Here is a 21,229-nt window from a genome sequence, read left to right on the forward strand (position 1 = left end):
TCTGGCATTTTGCTTAGTAATTCCTTGCATGACATCATATTTTTTTCAACTTTAGACAAGTTTTTGAAATCTGTTTTCAGTCATTTTTATTGTGTGCACTTAATGAATGTCCCTGGAATTTCCACTGAAACCAAGTGCTTGTTTATCTGTGGTACAACCTACTCACTCCTGTGTTCCACTCTCAGGGCATGACCAACGTTTGTTGATGTTTAATAAAGCGCTAATTACTGCATAATTAGATGAGTTACAGCCTTCTTGTATATCCCTAGTATCGTTTTTCTTTTCGAACAGATCAAGTTAGTCAACATTAACTCCACCGATATTGCGGATGGCCGGCCCTCCATTGTTCTCGGCTTGGTGTGGACCATTATTTTATATTTCCAGGTATGGTGCTAGACAGTTTCCTTTTCTGTCAGTCTAGTGTTGTGGAGGGAGGTGGCTGTGGGCATTTGAATGACATCCTCATGGGTCTTTAGGATTGATCCTCAAGCTTCACATTTACATTGTTTTTTGGTAGCAGGGGAATTTCCTTTTTTTTATCCCTACAAAGGTTATATGTAGCACTCTCCAAAGAACCCTAGCACTGGCACCCAGTCTGAAAAGTGGGCAGGACACAATGGAAAGGGAATATTGGTATTAAAGGGGAAAATAACCTTTGTTTTCTGGGAACAGTTATATGTTCCTTATAGGCATGAAGAAGAGAAAACAATAGACTAGTTCTTCTAATCATTAGGTTGTTTTTATTTATTTATTTATTTATTTATTTATTTATTTAAAAATTTACTTATTTATGCATACAAGAACCGGGGTACAGGCCAGATTTGAGGAGGGTGAGAGGATTCACCAGAGACAGAGTGGGGAACAGAACAGGCAGACTGATGAAACACACTGCTGAGGGGAGCAGCAGGCGAGATAGGAGAGGTCTGCTGTGCCATGTGGGTTTCTCTCTGGCAGGCCAGGGATCATACTCGTGCTACAGAGGCTGCAGATTGCCTCATAGTGCGGTGCTTAACCCCTTGTGCCACCAGGGAGGCCCTGTTTTTATTTTTTTAAATAGACTATGCATTAAAACAGTTTTAGGTTTACAGCAGCACTGAGCAGAAGATACAGAGATTTGGTATTCAACCCCTGCACCCACACATCCATGACCCTCCCCCAATAACCAGTGATCCCTACCACCATGGCAGTGTTACAATTAATGAACTTACGTTGACACATTTTATCATTTAAGCTCCATAGTTATCTTGGGGTTTGCTTACGATATTGTACAGTCTATGAGTCTGAACACCCGTTAGATTTCATTCTTCTATCCGATAAGTAGAAAGGACAGTAAGACCTCAGCGCTGCCCTTCAAGATCTTGCATTTTTGTCAGTGGCTTTAAGGGTGTTAAGATAAACCATCTTTTGTTGGAACAATTAACCATCTGGAGAAAGAACAAAATAATTCTTTTTTCAAAAATTAAATTTTTTTTCATTGAGGTAACATTAGTTTATAACATTATATATGACTTAGGGGAATCCACACCTCTTCAGATGTATATTACTGCACCACACACACCGCCCTAACCCACAGTCCTCTGCTATAGTCCATGGGGACCCCCCCACTTCATCCCCCACAGTAGCCTCAATTCCGAATAAAGATGATTCTTATGTTTTTGCCAAATGTTAATGCACAGATTGAGGAATTGACCAGCAACCTGCCGCAGCTGCAGTCTCTGTCCAGCAGTGCGTCCTCCGTGGACAGCATGGTCAGCGCCGAGCTGGCCAGTCCTCCCAGCAAGCGGAAGGTGGCCTCCAAGGGCCAAGGCAATGCAAAGAAAGCTTTATTAAAGTGGGTTCAGTATTCAGCAGCCAAGTAAGTACCAAACGTTTGTTTACATTTGCAGCTCTGGGATAATTTGAGTTATCAGTTTGTTGCCAAGTGCACTTTGCAAGAATGGCAAAATTTGAAGATATTTGAATGATGGCTTTGCTCTTTCTTTGAACTAAAATATAAACACAAATTACCACTGATATGCAAGGAAAATGCTGTAATAAATCCATCTTCATCTTTATCTGCTTAAACCTGATTATCTACGTTACATCTTTATTAGTAGCTCAAGGGCTAAGTCTATTTAGATTATTATCTGGCTTCTTGCACTTATTGAATAATCATTCCATATACAACTTAGAGATTTTTGACTTCATTATCTCTTCATAGACTATGTTCTGTTTATTAATAATGTGAACTAAGGTCTACAATCTGAAATAATTGCGTTTGATTTTATTTTCTGAAATTCTTTATAATTTGAAATAATTTGAAACTTTTTTCTTATCATTTCATCTTTTCTCTAAATGTAGATCCCTTTGCCAACTTGAGCTTTATGGACTAAAAATTCACTTTTAGTTTTATTTGCTTCCAGGTATAATACATTTACTTGTGTCTACGTTAATGTGATAATGTTGGATAGATAGATAATCCTCTCAGAAAGTATCTTCTCATAGCAATTTCAGTAGAGCTTTCAATTGGTCTTTAAAATATTTTGTGGTCATATGTGGCCAGTGGTAAGATCTCTTTACATACAAGCTGTGCTTTTATATGATTCTCCTTAATGACATGGAAACTTAACTCACTTTCCGTTTTGTTTTGCATGCTGAAATCTAATCTGAATATCATTCTCTCTTTCTGGGAAGCGGTTGTAAACAAGTACTTATCATCATAAAATATTGAAGCACTGAACACGGGAGTTCTATTTTCAGAGGGTTTGAAAAACAAAAATAAGGGTAGAAAAAAATAAGTGTAGAAAGATGTGGTTAGTGTTACTAATTTATATGGTTTCATTTAACTTTTTAAGGGTGTTGTTAGTTTTCTAGTTTGGAGTATATTCTTATAATTCAAGTTGCTCTCAAAAATATTTCTAAAAGCAGAGCTTTGTGACTCCATAGAATCTGCAGTAGAAAATGAAATAAAAAGTCCTTCCTGCATTGCTGGCATGCTGTGTGCATTCCATCTATCACTAATCTCTTTTTTAGTTAAACTGGGCAGGGAGAAAAGTATGTGCTGGCAGGACCATTCACTGACATTTGTCATATGCAGTTGCAATCAAGCTTTGTAATGATGTCACTGTGATATTCTATTGTTCATTGAATTCATCAAAGATATCAATTGATTTTCACTTAGTATCGTAGTAGCTTGGGGTACACTCAAATTCAAAGCTGTTAGAGGTTTCCTGCATTGATTTTATTTCACACAGGGTGTGTTGATTTCAAAGATGTACAAGTGTTTTGCGGTAATGCACAATCATTCCTGCAGCCTGTGTGTTTGGAACATCAATGGAAGCTGTGTTTTCCTTAGATGTGTAAATGTTTTGATGGATGGACCCAAGGCTTCTCCACTCATCAGTAAATCAATAAGATCATTTTATTTTAAGCTGCGTATAAGTTGTAGAGATTGGGAGATGACTGTTCTCTGCCATGACAATTTTGTAATGAATATATGATTTTGTTATGTAGTAAACTCTTGATAGTTTTTCTGAAAGCTACTGGTACAGTATTTTTCAAGCAACTTCTTACCTGTTAGAGATAAAAAAAAAAAAAGAAGTTAGGCTCTGTACCCATTTCAGTATATGGCATGTTTCTAAAATTATAATCTCTGAGATGCTGTAGTCTGAAGGTATGTTAGTCTTACAAAGCTAAAGATGGCAAGAAAGGATAAAATATTCAGTAAACATCAGATTGTCAGAGTGTATTCACTGTTTTCATATAAAATTTCACAATATTTGGAAAGTAAATTCAAAGCTGTTTCATTAAGACAAGATAATTAAACTATGTGTTTTTTAAGCAATTTTACTTACTGTCACTACATACTCTCAGAAATGGAAGCAATGTTATAACATCTGATATTTGCATACCTTGTTTTCAAATGTCTTTGAAGTATTATTTTAAGTATTATTTTAAGACAAAAAATAATTAAGACAAATGAAGACATGTTTATTCAGATTCACTTAAAATAACTTGAAATAAATATATATTAGAATTCAGAAAGCCCTAAAACTGAAGATTCTTCTCACTTCTGTAAATGGCATATCAACAGTTCTTTAAGTTTGTATTGCTTAATAAGGTATCTAATTTTTCTTCATTTTTTTTAAGATTTTATTTATTTTTGCATAGAAGAACTGGGGTATAGGCCAGTGGCAGGCAGGGAGAATATTCACCAGAGACAGAGTAGGGAGCAGAACAGGCAGACCCGCCGAAATACACTGCTGAGGGGAGCAGCCAGGGAGATAAGCAAGGCCAGCTTGCACCATGTGGTTGAGCTCCCTAGCTGGGGATCAAACCCAGGCCATCCCAGTGGTAGGGCTGAAACTTAACCCCCAGGCACCAGGGAGACCCCCTTCTTTGAGTTTTTATCTAAAATTCTTAAATAAGAAGTTTGGGCTAGAACTAAAATTTTTGGGTTAAAACTAAAAATATTAGACCTACGTTTTAGTCTAATATACATAGTGTGTGGGTATTTAACAAATACAGAGAAAGAACATTACTCCAAAATAGTAATTTTTTAAGGAAACATTTTATATATTTCCTTCTGAAAATGACTAAAACAATAAACAAATTCAACAGAATCAGAAAATATCTGATAATTTGCTGATTTTTTTAATGAACAAACTTTTATTTATAACTTGCCTATTTCACTAAGAAATAATTTGAGGTGGTTTAAAGAGACCGTGGATATAAAATCATTTTTACATGAGAACATTTTGGCAAAGGAAAATATAATAAGTAAGATGAGACACAAACTTTGACTGAAAACTGTTAGACGCATATACCAGAGACGTTCTGGAAAAAACCATGAGAAGGTTCAAGGTTGTATTTTAAAAGGACTTTTACACAGATGGTATCTTCTTACCCTTTGCTTTTCCACACAATAGTATGTTTTTGAGAATTTTTCACAAGTTGGTAAATATGAAATGTATTCCTTTATCGCCTCCAGCATGTATATGAAGTACATTTTGTTGGTAGTCACGTGATCTCAATAGCTGCTAGGCCTGTTTGTCATAGACTATGTCATGCTCTCTGTGTCTATCAACCCCTTGAATTCCTACCAGAATCTACGAGGCTATGGGCTGAGAAAAAAGAAAATACAATAATTATTATCCCTTGTGGTGTTTTATAATTCTTCTATTTTTATTTTGCCAGATATTTTTTCTCTAAATTGATTTCCTTTAAAAATGTGCTTTAAATCATGTATATTTACTACTGAAAAATTAAATACAGAAAACACTAAATATGAATTTCTATTTCTTCTTAACCTCTCAATTTTTTTTAATTTTTCTAAAACCAGTTCACTGGTATAACTAAGCGTGTGTAATTTATAGCTGAAGAGGTTTGGATTTTGCATGATGGCCTGAGGAAGAGTGTATTATCTGTTCAAAACGTGACATTGTTTGGTTTTGGTCACACCAGGCAGACTGGAGTAGAAGTAAAAGACTTTGGACGGAGCTGGAGAAGTGGACTTGCCTTTCATTCGGTCATCCATGCTATTCGACCAGAACTTGTGGACTTCGAGAAAGTGAGAAGCAGATCGAACAGGGAAAACCTGGAGGAGGCTTTCACTATTGCTGAGACGGAGCTGGGGATCCCAAGGTTACTGGATCCCGAAGGTATGTTGAGTAACTGTTGGCTCTTGCCTGCCTCAATTCACTAAGTTTTTGTGTCTTCAACCCTGAAATTGCTGATGACTTCTGAGACCCTACTGGAAGCTAAAAACCTGGAGAAAAGCAGGAAATATCTTTCTGCACTGATTTTCTTTATTTTTTAATTGCCTTTTTTGGGGGGTCACGTTGGATTGCAACACTATATATTTTATGGGTGTAGGCACACACCTCTTTAGATGTGTGTTTCCAATTCACATGTGCCAATAAAGCACCTGTTATCACCCACCACAGTCCACTGGACCAGGCTAGCCTGGGGTCTCCACTTACTCAGCTCCAAGGAGAGCTAAACATGTCCTAGCCCACAACTTCTGAGGCTAAACTGGGCTGAAGCGTTTCTTAGAGAGAGACAGGGTTGAGAGGAAAGTATAAATGGTTCTTTTGCATCTACTGGACTAGAAACTGAGGTTGCCCAAACACAAGGCTCTCCCAGATATAAGGTGCTCCTTTATTTTCCCAATGAAATCTCTCCCACAAAACATTACCTCGCCAACTTGAATATGTAAACATTTAGGGAAATAGATGAAACAGATCAGTGTCCATTACAATAAGCTCATTATTGAGCTGCATGTACGCTGCGGCATGGGCTGCGTTGAATCTTGTATCATGTAGCTGTTTCCCACCTTCACATTTCATGAAGTTTTACTCATTCTTCACATGCATCTTGTGCATCAGTGATATTGTCATTTCTAAGTGCAGCTTTGAGTCATCGAGCTAAATCACAGAATACATTATCTGTGTTTCCTTTTAAGTAATTTGAGTAGCAGCACTGTTTAAAAACTGTGTTGAAAGTCTCTAAAAATGATAGCTCAAAATTATAAGGAAGATTACAAAATATTAGGGCAGTTTTATATTTCAATTTTCATGCTTTTGGTTTATTTATTATAGTTTCAATTCTGAGGGTACTTATTATGTTTGTTATCTCCAAATGTAGTCATCTTTTTTTTATTACCTTTAAAAGGGATATTCAAAAGATTTTTTTTAAACATTTAACTCTTGGTGAGGATGTGAAGAATAAGGAACCCTCATATACCCTTGGTGGATTGTATCAATAGACTGGTTCAGACCTTAAGTAAAACAGTATGGACATTTCTCAAAATATTAAATATAGGTCGACCATATGACCCAGTAATTCCACTCCTAGGTATATACCCAACAAATGCTATTTAAAAAACACTAATTTAGTGGCTCCCCTGGTGGTTAAGACACAGCACTATGAAGCCATCCTCAGTCACTGTAGCATGAGTTCGATCCCCAACCAGGGAGGTGACCCACATGGTGGAGCAGACCTCTCCTGACTCACCCACTGCTCCCCTCAGCAGTGTATTTCACCCAATCTGCCTGTTCTGTTCTCCATTCTGTCTCTGGTGAATCCTTTCACCTCCCACACCTCTGGCCTGTACCCCAGTTTTTGTATGTATAAATAAATACATCTTTTAAAAAACACTAATTTAAAGGGATATATGCACTCCTTTGTTTACTGCAGCACTGTTTAAAAAAATAACCAAGTTATTGAAACAACCTAAAAATACAAGGATAGGTGAGTGAATTAGGAAGATGTGGTAAATACACATTGGAGTACTACTCAGCCATAAAAAATGATGAACTCTTGCCATTTGTGACAACATGGGTGAACTGGAGGGATAATGCTAAGCAAAATAAATCAGAAGGAGGGCCTCCCCGGTGGCGCAGTGGTTGAGCGCTGGGTTGCGAAGCTGCCCACAGCCTCTGCAGTGCCGGTTCGATCCCTGGCTGCTCCCCGGCCACCGGAGGAGGGTCCCACATGGCGCGCAGACCTCTCCTGCCGCCCGCTACTCCCCTCAGCAGTGTACTTCGGTCCTTCTGCCTGCTCTGCTCTCTGCTCTGGCTCTGGTGAATTCTCTCACCCTCCCGCGCCTCTGACTGTACCCAGTGCTTGGTATAAATAAATAAGTAAATCTAAAAAAAAAGTTATTATGAAAAAATAAATAAATCAGAAGGAAAAAGACTAATACCAATGGTTCCACTTATATGTGGAATAGCAACAAAATCAAAGGGTCAGATAAAACCAAACCAATAACATATGCTAAAAATCTGACTGTAGAATTCAGGTTACTAAAGGGGAGACAGCAAATTGGGGATGGTTCCCAATGGACTGTGTGGGAAGGCTCTGCCTTGGTGGTAGGCTTTGTGTGCAGCATACACGTGAAAGGGTATGAACCTATACTTCTAAATCACATACAGTGTTGTGAATCAGTGTCACCTAATTAAAAAAAAATAGTCAAAAAATAAAACATTCAGGTCTTATGCATGCAGTCTTACTCCCATTTTGTAATTTCTAAATTTGTATAAATATCTTTGCATGAGTTTAATATCTTATTAAATATATTTGTATTAGAGATAATATTCTTGGAGAGAAATATCTTTGCTGATTTTATAATGTAAACATCCTTAAACTGAAAGTGACAATAATTGGGATCTTGTCAGGCCTGTGTCTCCCTCAAAGAGTACTTGATTGTTCAAAGTAGAGTAACTTGAGAAAATTCTCCACTACCACCTTGGCATCCATGAAATTGAACATATGGCATCTCCTCCTCTTTTCTAAAACAAAACTTGAAGGGGCAAGGGTTGCCTTACCTCTGGCATACAAGCTGTATAGTCCCTTGTCACTCAGTACCACACCTTTATGGTTTCCACCCTGTCATTTGTCTGTTATGAATTACCCAGAGTGTCTGAATAGCCATAGAGTATCTCCTCTTTCTGATGAAATCATGTTGATTCCATTCAAACGAAGCATGTATTGTTCTCCTAAAAGCTCTTCTTTATAAAGCTCTCCATCTGGGCTGTAAAATGTCCCCATGTGTTCTGTCCATAAATTGTACCCTCCCTTCATCTCTGAATATTAATTCTAATTTTCTTCTGCATTTAAAGCAGTAACTTTTGGTGTATTAGCTGGATTCAAAGTTTGTGTAATTAAAATCTGATCAAAGTTAAGTTAGTGTATCCCCATTTGGTTTTGTTTTTTCCAGATGTTGATGTGGATAAGCCAGATGAGAAGTCCATCATGACCTACGTAGCCCAGTTTCTGAAGCAGTATCCTGACATTCACAACATAGGCTCTGATGAGCAAGAAAATGATGTAAGTATTTGCTTTTCCTCAAGTATTCATAGTGTACTCACTGGTAGTGACTGATTTTTAATTAAGCTGTTTTCAAAAATTAGGTAGGAATGCATTAAGATGAGAGCAACTGAGTGAAAAATTGGTATTACCAATTGGTAAGGATTAGAGAGAAAGTTTTCTCTGATTTGTATATCAGAGCAAGCATAATTAATAAATGCTGAATATATGATGCTGATGAGTTAGAATCAAGGACAGTTAAGAAAGTTGAGAAAGTCCATCTTAGTAATTTGAGTATTGAAGTAACTTCATATCCATCATATTTGAACATCTCAATCTTGGGTCACCTTGATCTGATGAAATCAAGTTTTGACTTTTAAGTGTCATTATATAAGCTGCTGCTCACAGCAAACATATGGAAGTGTTTTTGTAATCTAATCCACTGTGGTTAGATTTCTAATTATTCATTCTGGTTAGATTTTTCAGTCTTTCGTTAGCTTATGTAACATTTGTATTTCTCATACTGTTCAAATGACATATGTTCACTGTCATAAAGAAAAGCCAAAATTAGTAAAAAGAAATGATCAGTACTTGACCTTCTAGATAGAGCCTATCTTAGAAAATAATTCATATGTTGGTATAATTTTCCAACATTTTTCTATGTCTATTAGACATACACTATTTCAACAAAAATAGTCATACATACAATGTTATAATTTTCTGTTAACATTGTACAAATGTCATTCTCTTTCCATGTCATTCTCTCCAGGTTATCATGTATGTACATGGTAATTTATTTATTCAATTTTAATTGTTGGAAGTTTCTGAATTTTTGCTGTTGTAGGCAATGCTCCTATGAACAATTTTGTAATAAAGCAGTATTTTATGATTCATTCTTACTAAGCTAAAGTCATACAGATTTTTATTGCCTTTAGAAATATTTTTTCAAATAATCCTGTCAAAAAGTTTGTCCCATTTTATACTCCAGCCAGTATACTAGGTTGCCTGTTTTCCCATTTTTTTAATAGCAAGATATTATCCTTTCAAAGCATTATTGCTTTTTTTATTATAGAGAGTGGATTTACTGCTGAATTTAAAATTAATTATAAGGCAAAATGACATCAGGGGAAATAATAAGTGGAAATTTTGAGATGTGTTAAAAGCTCTATTTTCCTTGTTCAGGCTCCAACTTGAGTTTTCAGAGTAGTTTGAGATTATACTGAAAAGCAATAACAAACACAAAAATTTTTAAATGTAATTTTGGGATAGACATAGAAATAAGTTGGAAAAGAGCAGAGAACATAATCCCAAATTTTCAAATACAAAGTGTTATTGCAGCACCAGAAGTCCATAGCTTTCCGAATTAATTTGTGCTTCCAAGGTTACTTTGATGAGGTTAATCTGGCATTTACAGAACTATATCACCTTATTTCCTAACACTACAGTTTTAGGAAACCTTTTGTGCTTCTTGCCAGGTTTCAGAAAGAAACATTGACAACCAGCGTAACTTCCATAGTTAGCAAAGCAAATCTTTCCAAGTAGCACCACAGCAAACAAATCAAAGACTGTCACTGCCAGTCCTACTTTTGCATTAGTGTTACTCGGGCGTTCAGGTTTTGGAGAAACCTATATAATCAGGTGTGGACATTGCTGTGCAAATAAAAAACTATTAAAAAAAGTGGGTTAGGCTCCCCATAAAGCATAGAGAAAATAATTTTCCATCTGATTTTCATACATAATGTCCTTGTATTACCCATTGGACTTATTTCTGATCTAGTTTCTGAGTTTATACCATTTCAATTTCTCCACGGTAGCCATTTCCCCAGATGAAAAAACTCTGCAACTAGAAACATCTTTGAAACAAAAGGAGATGCTTTTGTTAATGCTCATAAGCACTAATTTAATGCAAAGAACCTTGGAGATTTAAGACACACACTCCTGATATAAACTTGTTGGTATACTTTACTAAAGGGAACTTTATTATAAAAATATTAATCTCATTATTTAGAAAATAAATTCTGATTTTTTAAAATTCCCTCTATTTCGCCCCTAAATAAAGGCTGCATATGATTGCTTCAGGGTTACTTCAAAAATTAACTTTAAGGAAAATATACTATAACTTTGCCCTTTCTTAATGTGACATTTGTAATGTAGGGTGTAAGTATCTAAACTGGCTATTTTGAATAAGAAAAAGGATTTTATGTATATATTTATGATGTGGACTTTATATTTATTTCATGCAGCTAAATGGCCATCTACTAATGACTAATTACCCACTTAGATTTTATATACATTATGGCTACTGATGCCATTATCTCAAAGTATTCAGTTTTTGTCTAATCAGGTCTTAATAAATAGTCGTTTTAATTCATTTTATAAAAATCTTGTCATCAACACATCTAGCAGGCTTCTACTAGTATGTGTGCATTTGATTTCTATACCACATTCAACTATTTTCTAGATACCAACTTTATTACTATTATTTTTTATTCAAGGCACGTTTGTTTACAACAGTGTCTGTGCTATAGAGATATATTTTAAATTTTGATTCCTTCTTGGAAATAGACACGTTATGCCTTTATTATTTCAGCCAATAAAATTGGTAAAGAAACATTACCAATCTTTACAAAGATATTCTTTGTATAATTAGCACTCAGTTATGTATAAAATAAGCCTATTAAACTTACAGCTATTTGTTCATTCCTTCTTCCATTGCAACAAGTGTTGCTGAATGTTCTCAGAAGCACAGCACAGTCTGAATTGTTACAGGCTACAGAGATGAGTTTGTTGAATGCATTTATAGAGAAAAAATATGCAGCCGTACACCTCTTTTCACATGGTTCTCCTGTTAAAATGTTTAATATTTCAAGACATGTTTATAAAATGTTGACATGTAGGATTATTACAAATTAAAATAAAAGCATCAAATGCTGGAAAACTCCATTGCTATTTTGGGTTCAAACCTTTTCATATTTTTTAAAGTTATGAAAACCTCTTAAAGTATCTCTACCTTTCAAATTATTGTCTACTTATTTATAGGCAGATGCCACTCTATTGGTTTTTTTCTTGTTTCCTATATAATTTTGTCCCTGGTTTATATATTTTTCTATATATTATCTTTTCATATTGCTAGGAAATATTTCCAGGTATCCCATCTTTTGCAAATTCTTTCCAAAATTTGAAGGTAAGATTTAAGTCATCTTGAGTCAATGGCCCCTTCCAAACACCCTAATTCCCATATCTGGTGACCATTCTTCTGCATGTATTTGTCTTTATATACATACTTCTTTTAATGCTTTCATTCTGTTATTTCCTTTCCCTTTCTAATAGAACCAATTACATATGTATGTGCCACTAAAAGTTACAGTCTAAACCACCCCCATAGTCTTCTCACTAATTTTGAATTATAAGATGACATTGACTAATTACTTTGTAATAATACTAACACTAATAAAAGGAAGAATTTATAATTATGTTTTTAATATGTGACATGGAAAATAAAGTGACATATGTGTTTTTATATTTCAAATATCAATCAGGAAATTCTTAATTGTAATAATTAATTAATAACAAGCAGGAGAAAGGTAAGCCTTCAGTTAGCCCATAATGCTCTTTCATCACGTCTCTTCTACTCAATATTGTCACATGACACATGGTGAATGTTCCAGAAATACTTATGAAATTAATGACTGTGACTTCTCTCCCATAGCTGTTATCCTCTACTTCAGTTTTTTCATCTTTCTTTATATTCCATCTAAACCTGAAGTTAAGAAACTCACAACACAATAGACCTTATGCTAACATTGGAGCAAAAAAAACTTGAAGTAACTAATTTCATATATCAAATATTAAATTAATTTTTATTTCACGCTCCAGGAAGTATGAGTTTATATATATATGTGAGTGTGTGTGTATAAATAAACATGTTATAAAACATAAAAATGTGCTTGTGTGTATGAGAGAATGAGAGACAGAGAGACAGAGAAAGGAAAACACTGACATTTTAACGGGAATTTTGGTGGTCTTCTACAGCAATAAACCCCCATGTTTTTGAAGGCACGTGAAGATTACTAAATGAAGATTACTAAATCACTATAATAAATGGTTCTGGAAATCTAAATATTGCTTTCTACTTTATTTTCCTTTTAAAGAGGAGAGTGTTGCGTGTCTAAATAGCTGTATGCTTTTACCTTGCTGCAATTTGCCTGACACTTGACATTAGAAAAAAAGTCATTCACTAAATGACTCTAATTATTTTAAGAAGATAATTCTTCCTTTCAGAGGACTGTTTGAGACATGTTTTAAATTGGTGATAAATGGGTAATGATGTGCCTGTCCTTGGGGGTTCACTGTGGTGATCCCCACAAAGTGGTCACATTGACCAGAGTGTTTCATTCCTCTGCGGTCACAGGATGTCTTTGCTGCTTTTATGGGCATAAAGGCCAAACAATAATAAAGCTTGTGCCTTGATCACATTCATCTGATCTTTCAGAGGACTCATTGCACAAAAAAGCTGAAGCTTTTGAATCTGTTACCAATCAGTCATTTAGTCCACAATTATATATTGAAAGACACTCTGCTAGGCTAGAAGAAAAAAAGATACATAAAGTGTCTATAATATGGGGAGGGGAATGAGACAATTAATGGAGAAATAAATTATAGTGTGTTCCGGTGAATACTTGACTTCAGATTGTCCCAGGATTATAGTTCTCAAAACATGGTCCCTAGACACCCACCATGAGAGCCACCTGAAAACTTTTTAGAAATGCAAATTCCCAGCCTTCACCCTCATCTACTGCACTGGAAAGGCCGAGGGTGGTGTCCAGCAATCCGTGTTTCACAAACCCTCCAGATGATTCCAGTGCACACTATAGTCCGAGAACCATTGGCATAGAAGAGAGACCCCTTACCCAGACTTCTGGGTCAGAAAAATTTTCCAGACATGGCCAGTGTGCCTAAGCTGAGCTCTGAAGAGGGCATTGTCCAGGAGGAAAGATTCTAGGCACATAGAGGTGCCCTTGCAAGACCAGAAAGACAGAGAGGGCGTGGAGATTGGGAGCCAATCTTTGCACCAGATGTGTTACACAGATTATCATGACTCTCCCCCAAACTGTGGGAAGGTCTGTGATGACTTAACGGGTCATGGTACAACAGTAGAGAGGTTGAAAAATAAGACACACCCATGGTCAGAGATCTAGTATAGGTCAGAACCAGTTTCCTTGCCTCCACAGTAACCCTGTTTCTGCTCTGACATCTCACCTGTTAATAGAAAGAGCCCTTCACCTGTGACACATCAAGTGAGAAGCTAACACTGAAAACTACTTCTAAGTGCCAAAATATCATGTCCAATGTGCTTGTTATCACTTTGACATTTTTACTAGATAAGAAATTTTTATGAAAATTTAGGATGTTTTCACTAAATCAATGCAAGACCGTTTTCTTATTATTATCTCTGAAAACTGTATTTCTCTTTTTTTTTTTGAGATGTGAGAGGTAGCCCAGCTTTCATTCATTAGATAATGTGCTACTTTGGTAAATATCTCTCTGAACTACACTCTGGATGAGAAAAATGTCTTCTGTACATGTGGAGCTAATGTGATAATACTGAATAATATTTTTAATAATAGTATACACAAGTAGTCTAATACTGCTGGGTCTTTAGTTCTTCGAATTCAGCCAATATTTGTCTCTTCCAGAATATTCCTCTGGGTTTCCAATGGCTTTGGGTTAAGAAACAAACACAAGCCTCTCCCATTCCAGCAACTGCTCTCAGCATTTTTGTACTGAGGACATTCCTTCTTGATCACATTTTCTTAATTAAATTAGTGTTTCTTGAGAAATAAGTGGAGGTAGATAAATTTCAAAAACATTCAACAACATAATTCGGATATTTTTCTAGCATCAACTATTGCTTTTTTGTTCTCCAAAAGGGGTTAGGAGAAAAAAAGAAAATGTGTCAGTGATAATTGGAACTTACTAATTATTGTCTATTCCAGAATCAGCCAGATATTAATAGGCATTTAAACGAAGGTTCATTTAACTAATAAATTTGTAATGTCTGCTGGTTTCTAGAGAGAAGACAGGCTAATTTTGAAGGAAACAAAAGTTTGGATAGATCAATTTGAAAGAGATCTGACAAGAGCACAGATGACAGAATCAAATTTTCAGGATAAATATCAGGTAAAGTATGGAGAAGAGATTTCAATTTTTCAAAAGTTCTTCATGAATAAGATTCTTTTATATCATTATCTATCTTTAATCTTTCAAATGATACTTACAAGAAAAATCTTTAAAGAAATAGTATGCACTGTCCACAGTTTACATATCATTTAACAATTGTATTTCTATGTAAATGGATAATTTTAAATTATGCATCACATTGTATATAAAGCTATGGGGTTTCATGACTTCTCAAGAACTCAGTCTTGTTGATGACCCAGAACACAGACGTCTAGTCATTGTTTTTTTTGGAACTCATGATTATGCAGATGTCACATAACAAAAGCATTTACCAAAAGTCACTTCAATGTCAAAATTATTATAGAACAGGCTGAATTCAATAAGGGATTGCAACATGGTTATTGGGAGTGGGCCCATTTGCAGGATCCATTTGTTCTGTGAAAAACTTCATGCACTGCTAAGACAGTCAAGCTGAGGCCAGGGCTCTTGCTATTGTTATTTTGTCTCCCACCCCACCTCCCAGTCTCATTACATGGTCATTAACTGGCCTTTTGCTTCTAATTTCCACATCAAAACCATCAAGTTTTAAAACAAAATTTTCCAAGTAAATTGTAATTTGTTCTGTGTAGGATTGACATTTTCCTTCTACTTAAAATGGCATTGTGTTTTAGAGCAAACTATAATACAACTAGTCTACATTACACGTCAGTCATTTTTTCCAACCATGCAAAGGGTTACAATAAATGTAAGAGACTCAACATGGCAGACAAGTAGTCAACTGTGGTATTAGCGTGTGATTTTATAGACTCAGATCTGTAAAGCATGCCTGCATTTAGATGGGTGATACTAATGTTATTATACTTGTTGGTCTTTACAAAATAGTACATAGATACTTATATGTCTGCACTTATCTGCTTTGAAATTAAATATAATCTTTTTTCCCCCAAATACATTTTTAGAATAAGATCCCTTAAAAAAAAAAAACTTACTAAAGCAGTAAATTGAGAATAGAAATGCAATAACAGGGTGAATATGATTAGTGTGTTGTTGAGTTTTAGTTTTAGCATAAATCATCAAAAAATAAAGTCCGAGTTATAAAATTGCCTGTTAGACAGATGTTACTTTATAACAGGAAAACAACTGATTAGAATGTACAAAACAGAAACACTCCTTTCAGTTCAAAGATCATCACCAGTTTTTAAAAATAGAACTAGAAACCATCTACATGTGAACAAAGAGTATTTCTTTCATCTGTGTGTTTTATTATGTAATCTGCATTTTCTGCTTCTACTTAATCAGTAGTGTGTTTTCTACTTTTTCCATGGATAGAATTCTGTGGAATAAAAATGAGGACTGGCTTTTGGTATTGGTTTGGCATTTTGAATTATGTTAAATGAAAGGAAATAGAAGGCATACGATTTATTCACCATCTTCCCCCAGTGTTCTCCAGGTGAACTAACATATTTGTTTAAGATTTAGAATTTTATTCAGCAATCAAAAAAGATAAACTCATGCCATTTGCAGCAGCGTGGATGGAACGAGTAGGAATTATGCTCAGTGAGTAAGCCAGAAGGAAAAAGAAAAATATCAGATAGTTTCACTAATAGCAGGGATATAGGGGAACCCAGTGAGACATCAGTGCAAAAAAAAAAAAAAAAAGTAACAGTACAAAACACAACAAAGCAAAACTGGACAATTATAAACCAGAGACATCCTGCAGGGGAGGAGCAGAGAGAGGGATCAGAGGGAGGGAGGGCGGAGCGCAGGGGCCTGAGGTGATGGTGCACGGGTGCATTGGTGAAGGAAACTCTATGGGGACTACATCTGAGGGGGTGGGGAGAAGCAAATATTGTTTAAAAATGAACAATCATGTAAAAAATAAAAAATTCCCAACTCAAAAAAGATTTAGAATTTTGTTTGCATGTGTTACCTGTTAGATTCTGTAGAGCCATTCTTGTACTCCTTAGCATAATTACACATTTGCTGGCATTTTCAATTCATATTTGGACTTCGAGTCATATTTTAGAATGTGTTAATTTGATATAAAATTTAGAACTTTAGTTAAAATCATTACTTTTTTAGACTTAGTATTTAAGCTTTAGTATTAGGCTTATGGTTAATTCTGCATATTACAAGTCTCCGTGAAGCACACCGTGACCAGAAAGTGCTATTTTAATTTTTAATGCCATAAAGTTAAAGAAAAAGATTGTTATGTAAATGAGGTTCTCTAAATAATCCTCTTCAGACAGGCTTATTTAAACACAACTTTAATTATCTTCAGTCTTATTTTAATAAGTATAATTTCTATTCATCCGTTCTGTGATATTTTGAAATAAAGCAATGATTTTGATTGTTAGTGTGGATTTAGAGTTATGTTTGCGTGGACTCGCATGAAGATTATTTAACTAGAAGTGAGAAATCCTAGATTTTAGTCTTGCCACTGCTAGTCCTTGCCAAGTCACTTTTGGGCTTCTTATGTTACTAACAACTGGGCTTGTAGGGTTTTTGTAGGGTTTGTAGGGTTTTAGGGGAGCCAGTGGCAGGAATACACAGACAGCACTTCCCTTGCTGAGGGGTAGCTGCTGTTAGGATCCTGGCTGCCATTTTTGTTACCAACAACATACATTGTTATCCAAATATACAGGATTGTTTCTTAGGAAATGTAGTTTCCTTTGCTTTGCTTTTTTTGACTCATCGCCATGTTGTTGCTGTTTTTCCTTGTTTAGTCATTTAAGCACTTCAGAGTTCAATATGAGATAAAAAGGAAACAGATTGAACACCTAATCCAACCGTTGCATCGAGATGGCAAGTTGTCCCTTGACCAAGCGTTGGTGAAACAGTCGTGGGAAAGAGTGTCCTCCAGGGTATGTTCTCCAGGGTTCACGTCATCAGGGTTTCCGTGATTCAGTCAAGACTGTTTGCCACCATCTTTCTCTGCACAGCATATCCCATCAGCCCCGTCCGCCCCTGTCTGATAGGGCAGGCTTAACCATGGGGCAATCTTTGCCCTCTTCTCAACTTCTCTTTTAAGTCAGTGAAGAGCTTGGTTAGCTTTTCTTTTCCTCTCTCTCCTACTCCACAGCATAATATCCCCACGAACTAGTTGGGTTACTTTTCACTAGATGCAGCTTAATGCCGGGTTGTTTAGAATGGACTCTGTGGATGCAGCATCAACCATGTCTCCATGTTTCATGACCATATTTCATCGAGAGCTAATAATCTTCCTACGTTCAATGTCATATTCTTTTACTTAAGTGTATTGTCTTATCCAGTCTTTCATGAACCTCATGGAAAACTGCTCTGTAACTTTTCTTTAATAGTCTACAAAGGTCCTCTCTGCTGGCACAAGGGTTAAGACACAACCTATGAAGCAGTCTGCAGCCACTGCAGCATGAGTTCAATTCAGGGAGCAACCCACATGGTGCAGCAGACCTCTCCTGACTCGCCCGCTGCTCCCCTCAGCAGTGTACTTTGGTCAATCTGCCTGTTCTGTTCCCCACTCTGTCTCTGGTGAATCCTCTCACCTCCCACACCTCTGGCCTGTACCCCAGCTGTTATGTGCATAAATAAATAAATCTTTAAAAAATTGGAAAAAAAAAATAGTGTACAAACTTAAAGACCAAGATTTCAAAACCCCTGAAACTTTAGTCACTAATGGAAATACTAGCTTCACCTGACCCTATTTGATTCATTTGATAATACATTTTTTCCTATAAACTCTATCAAAGGACGGGTTTGTTCCCAAGCACCTAACCTGTCCCCTCTGGTATCCCAATAAGTGAGGCTATGGTCCTGGCGGATGGTGTCAAGTGGAAGAAATGGAGAGATGGCTCGGGAATTACATTATTAAAGAAAGAATTCTGAATACTCATCTTTCTCTAGACATGTCTAGATGACTCCTTTTCCCAATCTGTTCTTACCATGACCTTGTGGGAGATTTGCGAGGGTGCGCATCACTTGATATATAACCTCTGCCATCTTGAACTTGTCAGCAAGACCAGTACCTTCCCTTTCAGCTGAAGCCAATCTGAAGCTTATGCTTTGTGCTCTTCCTCTAAGAAAATTGCTCTGGCTCCAAATACTATCCTCCTATGTCATACTTGAAGTAGTATAAAATTTTCTTATAATCATAATTTCCTCCCCTTCCCCAAAACTTACACTTAGAACATAGATATTTGTTTACTTGACACTTTTTATTTTAGCCTGAAATTATGAATTTAAAATCTTACATAGGCTCTCAAATCACTTAGGGAACTTCAGGATTTCTGTAATAGAGATACTCATTTCTTTCCATTTCAGCTCTTTGATTGGCATATACAGCTTGATAAATCTCTCCCTGCACCATTGGGCACCATAGGTGCTTGGTTATACAGAGCAGAGGTGGCTCTGAGGGAGGAAATAACCATTCAGCAGGTCCACGAGGAAACAGCCAACACAATACAGCGGAAACTTGAGCAGCACAAGGTAAGCGTTGTGGCTGAAGAATCTCCCATCCTAACAGTCTCACTATGGCCTGGAGAGGCGGCCTCTCTAGGTCTTGCTCCCAGGCATCCATCCTGCTGGTTCAGAAAAGTCTGTTGCCACTCAGATGTTCTGGGGTTGAATCAGGTTAAGGCTTCTCAGAGGTACAGAAAAGCCTGGGCCATATCCACATGGACATATCTAGTATATTAAAAATAGGGAAAAATGCTAAAACATGATTACACAAGTAATACCACTTTAACAAATTAGCAACATGGTGTAAATATCACATAATGGTATGTCTGCTTGCAAAGCATGTAGCAATTGAAATGATTTTAACTGCCATGAATATTTCGAGCAAAACCAGTCACTTTCAGGCTTTAAAGCACATGTAGAATGTCTATCGATGTGTTAACTCAGCAAATGTGCACAAGTACCATGTGCCAGTTTTGGGCACCAGGGAAACCGGTACCCCAATCTTGAGTCAGTGACAGGATTAAGCCTTGACGATCTCTTAGTCATTTGTGACTGTTTGAAGCTTACTGCATGGTGCATTGTTTGAGAAACAGTATTTGCTTGTTGTTTATGTAGTAATTAATTAGATAATAGTTAATCCTACAGTATGACTGTGCTTTTTACTAGATAATCTTGAGATGCAGCAATAATATTATTCATGCCAACTCTAGGCAACATCAGGCCCTGATGGGGAATGTGTTTTAAGTTGGATGGCATGCATGCTCTTGGTGTATATCTCAGTGATCGTATCATTTGAGACCTTCATCACCCTTCTGGCTCCTTTGAGAGAGAGAGAGAGCGAGAGAGAGTGACCCCATGCCAAACACCCAGTGGTTGAATTACATCTCTGCCAAAGTGTAGTGAAAAATGAGAAAATCTAGAATAAAGTGGAAGTGGGAGAGGGAGCAGGCAGGAGTGGAAGAAGATGGTTACCTAGACTAAAATCCAGAAGGGACTAGACTAAAGCAAAATCTGGGAAATGCAACAAAGAGATAACAGGAATTTAGCAAAGACCAGCTCCACGGCACATGTCCAGAATGTCTGTTTACTGGGGTAGGAGCTTCTACTAAATGCAACCTCAGTGTAGACACTACTATGACTTGTAGAATCATAAATAAATGTAAACATTAATTACAAGATCAATTCTCATTCATTCAGAATAATTTAGTAGGTGCCTGGAGCAAGCTAAGCTTCGAAGGTATGAGAAATCATGGTTCAGATAACTAAAATTCTAGCGATGTCTAGTGATACTCTCTGGTATCACTTCTCTGTGGTGGTGTTTGGGCTCATTTAGAAACAATAATGTGATTGATAAAAGCACAGTATAGGATTTACCTGCATGAATGTTCGGGACTCTCGTCTCCCCATCCCAATGTAAAAGTAAGTACGGCTCATGTCATGATTATTAGATATGCTATCAAGATCTAGAATTTTGGTTGTCTTGTATTCTTCACATTATTTTTTAAATATGCTAATGACAATCTTTCACCAGTGATATTATTCACTTCATGCTCAATTATGTAGAAAGATAATGATAGTAAACAGCTAACTGTGATCGTTTAGCCATGTTTTGGTCTTAAGTATTAACTTCCGCTAAGTACTTGACATGTGGGATATGAGATGGGTGTTATCATCTACATTTTGAGAATGAGTAAACATTAGGGACAGGGAAGTTAAGTGCCTTGTTCAAATGACATAACTGAGAGTCCAGTTTTAAGCACTAAGCTCAGGATGTGCCCACAGCGCTATTGCATGTAATACGTGCAGAGTGATGGAATGCATTAGT

The 21,229-nt window shown here is 36.4% G+C and overlaps 1 protein-coding gene across 2 annotated transcripts in view; it reads left to right on the top strand.

Annotated features, from left to right (window-relative positions):
• Positions 1-21,229, top strand: part of SYNE1 (spectrin repeat containing nuclear envelope protein 1) — a 432,020-nt gene that overhangs the window by 101,874 nt on the left and 308,917 nt on the right. The window contains exons 6-13 of one of the 2 annotated variants that reach the window (XM_054697946.1): positions 292-384; positions 1,677-1,855; positions 5,443-5,639; positions 8,699-8,808; positions 11,921-11,971; positions 14,860-14,967; positions 17,694-17,831; positions 19,267-19,431. In XM_054697946.1, coding sequence (XP_054553921.1) covers positions 292-384; positions 1,677-1,855; positions 5,443-5,639; positions 8,699-8,808; positions 11,921-11,971; positions 14,860-14,967; positions 17,694-17,831; positions 19,267-19,431 — 1,041 coding nt within the window. The remainder of the gene's footprint in view (positions 1-291; positions 385-1,676; positions 1,856-5,442; positions 5,640-8,698; positions 8,809-11,920; positions 11,972-14,859; positions 14,968-17,693; positions 17,832-19,266; positions 19,432-21,229) is intronic. The other variant, XM_054697947.1, reaches the window with a different exon arrangement.

This window comes from Talpa occidentalis, unplaced genomic scaffold (genome assembly GCF_014898055.3).
Source record: "Talpa occidentalis isolate TD23 unplaced genomic scaffold, MPIMG_talOcc4v2.1 talOcc4.2, whole genome shotgun sequence".
In the NCBI taxonomy this organism is placed as follows: Eukaryota; Metazoa; Chordata; class Mammalia; order Eulipotyphla; family Talpidae; genus Talpa; species Talpa occidentalis.